The 10304-nt window shown below is 34.8% G+C and overlaps 1 protein-coding gene across 1 annotated transcript in view; it reads left to right on the forward strand.

Moving 5' to 3' along the window:
- LOC147063929 (uncharacterized) overlaps window positions 1-7208 on the forward strand; it is an 84747-nt gene extending 77539 nt beyond the window's left edge. Inside the window, exons 2-4 of the mRNA XM_085958563.1 lie at window positions 1783-5215; window positions 5697-5821; window positions 7056-7208. Of these exons, the coding sequence (XP_085814689.1) occupies window positions 1783-5215; window positions 5697-5821; window positions 7056-7100 (3603 nt within the window). The 3' untranslated portion in view covers window positions 7101-7208. The remainder of the gene's footprint in view (window positions 1-1782; window positions 5216-5696; window positions 5822-7055) is intronic.
- The last annotated feature ends 3096 nt before the right edge of the window (window positions 7209-10304 follow it).

Genomic DNA, 10304 nt, shown 5'->3' on the forward strand with positions numbered 1-10304 from the left:
CTTGGAGCTTTTACCACGTCTCTGTGAATGAAAGCTCGGAGCCAAATTAAGTATGTAGGAGTTATGAATAAATAATAATAATCCACCACAGTTTTTACTATCGTAATATGATAACTAGGTACTAACTGACTATTATTCGGCATACTATACGGAATAACTAGCATTAAATAATTATTGTCGATGATTTCTTTTTTATTGTATTATTGCACACGCGTCATAACTTATGGTTTATTCTGATTATGTGTGTATTTACATTAATCTCTTGCAATACAAGTTTTAATCTTTATAATACATCTACAATATAAATGATTCATTAAAAAGGGCTTCAGAATCAAACGCTAATTTGTTTTCTTTTACAACGGATAATGATATTACATTCACCAGGTGATTGTATAAAAAGAGAAAAATGATTTCACATTACGCTTGATGGTAAATTGAATACTCGCATTATAAAAAAAAGTTTCTAAATTGACAAATCGTCGTCGAAAACGTTTTATTTACCAATAATAATAATATAATAATATGTGCCTCGTAGTTTTTTCACACTTCATTATACTTATATCTAAAATATTCGAGATCCGTATGATCATCTACTCTACTTCATAAGAACCTAGATTAGTACGTATCCGGAAATTTGTACGCAAACAGTTCACCGCAGGACACTAATTATTCGTGCGCCGCAGTACGTGAAATATGAGTTCGTGTAACATTTAATCAAATGACGAGTTCTTCGTTGAAGATTTCACCGTGGAGTATATTTGCACGTATGCTACAACATGTGGAGATGTCTTTACTAGGTTAGGTTAGATTAGGTTAAGTTAGGTTAGGGTTAATCTAATTGGAACAGTACTATTTGCAAACTATCCCCGCATTTTGTAAGATACGTAGAAACCCACGAAGAACTGCATACGTACAACTTACATGTAAGCAGATTAGTAAGGGACCTCCCTCATATGTGTCTACCCTCAATGAGGACGATCACAAAACGCCGTTTTAAATGAATTATTGACTTTATTAAATGTAGCCACAGAAAAGCCTTTCTTTGAGACATGTTTTGAAGAACCACACTTTTACTCTCATTAATTCTAGTACGGATATATTTCAAAAAAATGCCGCCACATCATAATTATCGATCTTATTTATGTCTCTCTTTATTCTTTATGGTGCAAGTCCGACAGAATAACGTAAATAATGATAGAAAATACCAAAAAAATACTAGGTGAATTATTATATACATAGTACATTTTCCATTGGTTTTGCATAATATGTTATACAAATCAATTGCTTTTCTTGCGATGCCTATTCTGTGATTGGTCTGATTTTCGCAAACTTTGATATTTGGAATGCAAGAACCAAGTTAAACCAAAACATCAATTGTCTTCAAATCTATATCGCCATAAAGTACCCTGATTCAAAAGCTTTATCCATGGCGTTGGCTTTTACATTTATATTTATTAATCTGTTTTGTGGTTGCGAGATACTTCTACTAAATCCACAAAAGTACCAAAATTACTGAACTAGACTACACCCAACATTTTATTATGTTTTAAAAATATATCGGCTACCTCCTTTCAATAGGCAGTCTTCGCCATTAATACCTGTCTAATTTAATCAACAGATAATTTTCAGCTATGTTTTATCATCATATTATTTATCACAATTGCCATAATTTTTTTTGACAAACATTAAATAGATACTTTAAAAATTACTAAAAATACATTGGGCTAAATCAGCATTTTTGTTCATCGATATTATGCTAACGATTTTTTTTCTAATTTTCAGATCATCAGCATTTTGCTGATATGGCATTTCATCAGTCCATCCCGTTCGTCGGATCTAAGTCCAGCCATCGCGCAGACAGCTCGACCGAGACTTGACATATATGACGAAATACTCAGGCCACCACCGCCTCCTCCTAATCTAGCCGCACTTAGAGGCCAATACACTAATAACAACGGGTTGAGGCAGCAAAGACAAAACCATCACTTAAGGCCTCAGTTTGGACCAAATCAAGGATCTTACGGCCCCCCACAATACAATAATGATAGATATCCAAGTATTACAGCAAGACCAACACAATCACCATCTTTCTTCCAGAAGGTATCAAGCTGGTTTTTTACGCCCGATAGTGAAGGACCAAGTAATGATTATGGTCCTCCACCGACGTATGGGGCACCTCCTTCAAATGGGCCCCCTTCTCAAGGATCTTCTTCACACGGCGCACCACCTTTTAATGCACCTTCTCCTCACGGATCTTCTTCACATGGACCTTCTATTAATGGTCCTCCTTCGCACGGCCCTCCAATAAGATTGCAACAGGCGCCTAATAAAAAAATCTGCAGTACGTGCAATCAGTTTCCTTGGATACCAGTTTTGAGATATCAGTCAGCGCAAAAATCATTAAGGCCAACCAGTGACCAGCTCAATTTTAATGCCAATTCTCCGCGTCCAGCACCATTTTTAAATAATGGGGAACATCACAATGGGCCTTTGAAGGGACCATATGAACCTGTTAAACTTTCATTGCCAACGATTGAATCAAACAATCGATATTTGCCACAAAAACACGTCAATGAACAAGATCCGGGTAGATTACCAAATCCTCCAACTACGTATCCAGGGAAACCTTTCAGTCTCGCTGACCAGTCTTTAGATGGAACATCTTCATCAATAACTGGTTTACCTAAACCTATTATTACAAATTCATATGGTACACCAATTCCACTCAATAGTTATGGTTCTCCGTTACCAGAAACAAATGACGGAGGTGATTCACACTTCACAGCAAAGGATCCAAATCCTTCAAATAATATTCGTAATCATGATACAGAACACGAAGGAAATGAATATCACACAAACATTAAAGATTCGTACGAAAATCTGGAGACAAACAATGTTCCTTCAGTGTCAAATCTAAGTGACGATAAAAATCGTCCACATGAATCGGTAAAAAATACTTCATCATCATTTAATCATGGATTTATTCCTAAACCTGAGTCGATAGCAGAACACAATGATGATCCATTTAGTCATTTTCCAGTTGCCAATAGGTATGAGCAAAACAGAGGCATCCAAATATTGCAGCCTATTCCACTTCCTAATTTGAGTCCCGTTCATATTCCTCCTATCTTCAATGCACGACCGTTTAGAACTCAATACGCAAACAATAACAATAATTACCATAACGCCTTTTCTCCTCAAGAGAGCACAGTCTTGCCGTCAACACGCCCAAGCACAAATTATCCCACACCGTACTCGACAAATGCACATTCATACAATGAATATAGTTCACCACCTAATAGTGGCATTAAAACATTTGGTGAAACTGGTCGACCAAACTTTCAGACTCCAAAACCCAATGTGAATTTCCAACTTCTTCCTAGTATACCAATAGCTGAGTTCACATCTTCGATTGAATATCCTATTAGTATTATTCAATCACCTCTTATAGAAATCGAAACAACACCGCAGATTAATCATGAACACGGTCATGGAGGAAATCAATTTAATGAAAATGTTAATTTAAATCAGCACCCTATTGTAGTCCAAAATGAAACCCCTAAGCGCACTCCAGATTCTCATTCAGCTGCTTCAGGAGGAAATTATCAAAATCCTCATGACATTGAAGACACTTTCAACGGAAATCAGCTTCACTTTTTGCCTACTCCAAATTCAATCGATGTTGAACCGACTGAAAAAAATCAACATCAATCCATATCATATTCGTACATCGACCAAAGATTTACAAATGGTCAGAGTCCATCGTCTACTCCAATCCCTGTAAATCATAAACCGGAATTTGCAAAATTTGAAGATCAGCCGCCATTACAAAATATCTTTAATCCTGTTCAGCCCAATTTATTGCAGTCATTAGATTCTCCATTGTTGTATCTTAATCCAAATGTTCCACATAAAGATTCAAAATTATTCAGTTCACCAGGAAACACTTACTCTACTTCTTCTCCAAAAGAAAGCTTTAGTACATTGTCGGAAAATTTTGTTTCATCAACAAACACCCCAACGCTAAGACCGTCAATTCCAACATCATGGAACGCTGATTTTAGAAACATTGAAAAAGATGAAGTTCCAGGAAGATGGCCTCCGACAATTTCCGATATTCAGACCCAGCAGCTTGAAAATGCCACAAAAAAACCAAAAAGAATCCAAATTATAATTCCTTATACATCCAAAAATAGTCCCAGTCCATTTAAATATTCCAATAAACATATCGAATCCGGATCTGGTTGGGTACCATTATCTGAAGACTATGCTGAAAACCACGGTAGAAAGGTACCTCCATTTATAACAGAAAATTATTCAACAAATGGTTTGCATTTGACAAATTCTGACATTGATTATCATCAAAGCTCAGAATCTAAAATAGTTTCATCATCAGCTCCATCAGCAAATTCAACGAAAACTTTCTATAATGTTACTTACCAAAAACCAGAAATTGTTGTTGAAAATAAAACTAAGGGTGCAAATAAAGTAGCATTTGATATAAAGAAATTGCAGCAAAACATTGATGAATGGACAGCACAGGAATATTCCAAAATATATAAAAGACAGCAGAAAGCAAGTACAATCACACATTTGAAGAGATCTAAAAATATACCAGAGGAATATTTGACGACGACTCCATCACAGAAAAAACCTGGAAAAACATTTTTATCATCAATAAATGATTTAAACGCATCATTACTGGACAATGAAGCGGCTGGAAGTATTCAACATTCCATAGAAAGAGATTTGCATAATGAAACGACTGAACAAAGTATCAGAAATGGGATATATGAATTAAATGAAATTTTACAGAATACCAGAAAGCCTTATTTAACTACAAAAAGGGTGTCAAAAACGACTGTGTTTGCAGAAACTACAACACTGCCACCAAAAACCACTACCAAACATTCTTGGGAAAAAATACAAACGTCAATTTCACCATTGACCAAAGAAAAGGTATATGTTGTCACACCATTACCATGGAACACTATTGACTCTTCAACGTCAATTAGGAATAGGATTGCATCGACTACTAATTCTCCCAACACATCAAAGCTTAAGGAGGAATCCAGCAATTTGTCATTCAAATCTCCTAGATTCTTAGTTCGTCCAACTCCTGGACCCACTGGAAGTCAAAAAGAAATAAGCTTCTCAATATCTGATGACAAACGACCAAACGATAAAAAATCTGGCCTAGAATGGCTCCGTTCAAGTAAGCATATTATATTTCTTTACAATTTCTTTAGTGAATTAACATGTTTAATAGTGCCTGTATACGTGCATGGATTTACTTGTACCAATAGTGTGTATTTTAAACTGTAAAAGTGCTGACTGTCTCTCCAATCTCATTCTTCAAGCGTAAGAGAGATGCGATGTTGTCATTGTATGGTGCTATTTGACAGATTCAGATATGTTCGGGCAGGTTCGTAGATAATCAATAAACGTCAAAATATTCTGTGCGGTGTAGTTCGTATTTCTTCCGACAGGTTCGCCACTATTGTTCTACTGTACATGCACAGCCGCCATGCAAGTATCAATTATTGCGTGAAAATTCAGAAGCTTCTGAACATTTTTAAGCAGTTATTATTGCAATAGTTTAAAATACACACTATTGCTGCAAGTAAATTCATGCACGTGTACAAGCGCTATTATGCTCTGATTTAATAGAAAAACTAATTCGTTTTTATTTTCAGTAAATAATTTGGAAGAGACAACAACAGAGTCGTGGGCGATCAGAAACGAATTTGGATTGTCTGCAGTGACATCTTATAAACCACCAGATGGATCTTTAGTCCATACTTCTTCTGGCCATTCCAAGGTAAACTTTGAACTTTGAAATATATAAATTTTGTTTTCTTGCCTCATTCGCAGACTCCCAAGTGTTTGTATTCTGTGATTCTTTTTATACAAATGCTTATGAAGGACTGTAATTCCTCTAACGATACAATACGTTTAATAGATTTTACTCATAATTTAAAATCTTGTGCATTAAAATCTAAAAGCATTTAAAGAAAAATATATTTAAATATATAATATATAAAATATACCTACAATAATTTAAAAAAATAAACCATTTCTATTATTCAATGAATAATTCACAAGATTTGAGAATGTAACATTCTACATAATATAGAACATACATAACTTAAAACACTAGAATAAATCAAATTTGAAAAAAATATGACGCCCGACACGATTTGAACCCGAATATTATCCACTGGTATAATAGCATCAATATGATTTAACCAATTAAGCTACAGACCTCCTACTTAATTAACGATAATTTAAACTAGTTGGTCCTACATGAAATACTTATCAAATTGCGTTATTTTTGACTATCCGTTTTCGTACAAGGCGTTCTGAGGTGTTTTCAAGTTATGTATGTTAAAAAATATAGTTATAAAATGATATTCATTCATTGTAGTTTAATAAGTTCTATTTAAGGATTTTTGAATAATTCATAGCTTTGATGAATTTTCCTTATATTTAAAAATTTAATTTTTTTCAAAAATGAAAATGTGTGTAAGTTGACATTCTTTTTATTTATCGAGCTATGGTATGATCACAATATTAAAATGCATTTTTCATATTGAAATTAATAGTATCACTGCACTTTGCTTTTGTTGTTGAAATACTTGAGAGTGACCATGTCCGATCTTAATAAAATTATATAAGCCTCCACAGAGTGGAGGTTTGTACGAGAAATGGATGTTAGTCACTTGCTCAACCTATTAGATCCATACTCTGACTCAAACACAAATTTAAAAACAATAAATGTATTTGTCAGACCCAGGACTCGAACCTGGGATCCACGACGTTATAGACGGTCTCTTAAGCGGTGCGGTCATCATGAATTACTTAGCGGTAGAAAAATGTAAAGGATTTTGAGAAAAAGAGAATTTATAATACCTAATTATTGAAAAATATAAATATTTTATAGTTTTAAGTTGTTATAATAATAATATTGTTCCACTATTTGAGCCAATGAATGCCAAAAGGCAAATAAGAATATAAAAAATGCGATGAAGACTTATAATTTAATTGTTTTTCAGGTAGTGACTGTGGTGACACCTGCTTCTGCCTACTCATCCCAATGAACAATAAACCAACACATAATTATTGATTCTACACGCGTCCATGACAAAACCAGTATGCCAAAATGTTTTAGTTATAAAGTGAAATGATATTGGAATTGTACAAGATGGTTTAAAAAGAGTGAAAACAAGTGAATGACAAAGATAAATAGGTACAATTTAAATAAAAGTGCAAAGAATAATTTATGACAATGAACGATGATTGTAATTTTAAGGAATTAAAGTGAATTATTTGAAGAATGTGTCATGAAGATGCCAATGAATAGAAATAGTATTTATTGTAAGGCAACAATATACAATTTTGAAATCACTATGAACCTTCTTTTTATAATTCACAGATGTCGCTAGTAGTCATTTAATATTTCCCATAATTTTTGTAAATATGAAATTGTAAGAAAAAATAGTTTTTAATAATCTGGAGAGCAAAATGTAATAAAGAAATATTCAATTGACAATATTTTAATGAATCACAGATATCAAATTTAATCATTCAGTCTTATGAAGTCATTTCTGTTTGAAAATTTGAAATTTGGTAGAATTTTGATATAAATAAATGAATGTCAATTTATTCTTTGTAGCTCCCTAAATATGTAAATATTTTCTTCTTACAGATGCCTTATAAATTATAAAGTAATATTAATTATTAATAATATAAAAATAAAGTGTAAAATCTGGAGAAGGGAAGAAGGATTAAGGCATTTTTAGTATGGCTATATTTTTTTATATCATTCTGATAAAATTGTGTTTAAATTTAGGTTATATTGTTCTCTCTAACTTGCCTATGTATTTTGGCATTAGTCACTATGATAAGATTAATAATTATTCTTTCACAAAATGACAAGTAATTTGTTGTCAGTGTTCAATTTTATTAATATTATAAAATAAAACTAAATATTCCTATTCCAATATATTAATAATTATCCAATTCTAATACATAATACAGCACAAGCAATAACTTGGGCATTATTTTTCATTATTTTTTTACCTATTATATTGTAAACTTCTCTATTTTGTATATTGAAAAATGTATATATTCTCATTATATTTTGTTTTGTAAGCAATATTTTTAATACCTTTCAATTCGATGTATTCACTGCGGTTACATGTAAGTTGTAAGTAAAACATTTCACCGTGGCACAGTTCGCCGTGAGCTTTTTTATCGGAAAGAGATGACTGTGTACTTTACGGTTTTCAATTTTATTATGTTCAATATGAACATTAATTCAATCTTCATAACTGATTTTGGCAAAATTCATAAATTCAAGAATGAAAACCTAACCTAACATAACAAATCCAGTATATCGGCTATTTTCAAAAATTGGTTGCTGCTGGCTGTAAAGTGTAAACCGACAAGAACCGTGTTTTATTTAGACATGAATTTTATGTCAGTACTATACGACTCAAAGAGGTTTGATGGTCTTTAATATACGGCCATATATTTCCGATACAACATTTCACAGTGAATACAGCGAACTACATACTACTAGACACGAAATATGGTTGGAAAACATTATAATATACACCTGTAAAATTTTCATGTAAGTGAACGTCAATTTTTTTATTATTATTCTTTGTTTTGGTAATGAAAAAAAAGGAATGAGAAATATAATGAAAAAACCTAAGACTTTTGTAAATTCGTTTAATTTCAAATACTTATTGTACAATTTTGTTTTAAAATAAATACTACTACCTACTTACAATTTAATCTGTAAGACATTTTAGTTTTCCCTAACATCACACATAAATAATTAATTATTTAGTATTATGTGAAATACCTACCTAACACCTACCCACAATGGTCATTATTAACCTTTCATTTACTTTGCCAGGAAATTCTGTTACCTACATCCTATGCCGACACATTTAATTACCAAACTAGTTTCATGATTTGACAATATCTTAAGATGTTGATGCTGCTTCTGGTAACGTCATAATATCTGTACCTTATCGCCAGTGTGTCTTGTGTCAGATTTACTTTAAGTATCATATCTTGCAGAACCAAATTCACCTTTGAATCTGTTGATAATAGAATCCCAAAATTTATAAAACTATACAATTAGTGTAAGTCCATTACTAACAATATACTCCTGAAAGATGTTAACTTGCATATACAGGGGGTCCTCATTATCCAAGTCTACGCAGTTACAAATTTGCAGGCAAATGCAAAAAAACTGTCACAACACATAAAAAACACAAGTGCAATAGCTCACAGTCGTCAACTATCACTTTCAATCTTTCAGTCTCACACTCCTACGCTATTTCTGACTTGCTCACATTTCTTTTTCTTTTCTAAACGTGTCCCAATTAAACCCATATACTAAGTAATTTTGGTTCCCGTTTTAAGCGGATTCGCTTCAAAGCGCCGGCTAGACGCTATCACCGGCCTTCTTCGCGCTTAGGCGGAGATGGCAGACCGTGATAATGTCATGGCCAAAGAAGCGGGGGGGTGGGAGACAGAAACGCACGGTGTATGCTGTTGAGGCTGGTTTATTTTATCGTAGTTAGTTATTTGCAGGGTATTTTAATATTCGGTCATGGGTAATGGCGACTTGGCGGGCTGCAGACGTGGTGTTGCGGGCTGGGCTGCTGATGCTTGGTGTCCGAGGCGAGAGAGTCAGGGCTTGCGATCCTTTTTCTGGCAGAGCTGGAGATGCTTGTGGCTGGCTTAGCGTCCGAGAGGCAAGAGAGTCAGGGCTTGCGGCTTGGTGTGCTACCGATGTGGTCTTTTGTTTGCTGGAGATGCTTGATGCTTGAGATGCTGCTGGCTAGTCGGCGTCCGAGGCGAGAGAGTCGGGGCTTGCGGCTTGCCGATGCGGTCTTTTTCGCGGGAGATCTGGCTGGGCTGGAGATGCTTGTAGCTTCGCATCCGAGGCGAGAGAGTCGGGGCTTGCAGCTTGGCGATGCGGTCTTTTTGGCGAGAGATCTGGCTGGGCTGGAGATGCTTGTAGCTTCGCGTCCGAGGCGAGAGAAAGCTTTTTCGCGCGCATCCAACTGACAGATCGGCGGCGTCCTCGCGCTGTCGGTCGCGAAACTCTGTTTTACCGACGGATTGACTAGTGGCGGCGCGAGCGGCCGTTTTCGACAGATTGCGTCTGTGTTTTGGCGGGAGCGTGGAATTTCGGATTTTGAGGAGGCGGGCTCCGCTCGGCCGAGGGTTGCGAGAACCGCAAAGAGTGGACGTAGGCTGTGGTGTTTTGGGAAAGATGA

This window comes from Rhyacophila brunnea, unplaced genomic scaffold (assembly GCF_057557595.1).
Source record: "Rhyacophila brunnea isolate RB1 unplaced genomic scaffold, BYU_Rbru_1.0 scaffold_8, whole genome shotgun sequence".
Classification (NCBI taxonomy): Eukaryota; Metazoa; Arthropoda; class Insecta; order Trichoptera; family Rhyacophilidae; genus Rhyacophila; species Rhyacophila brunnea.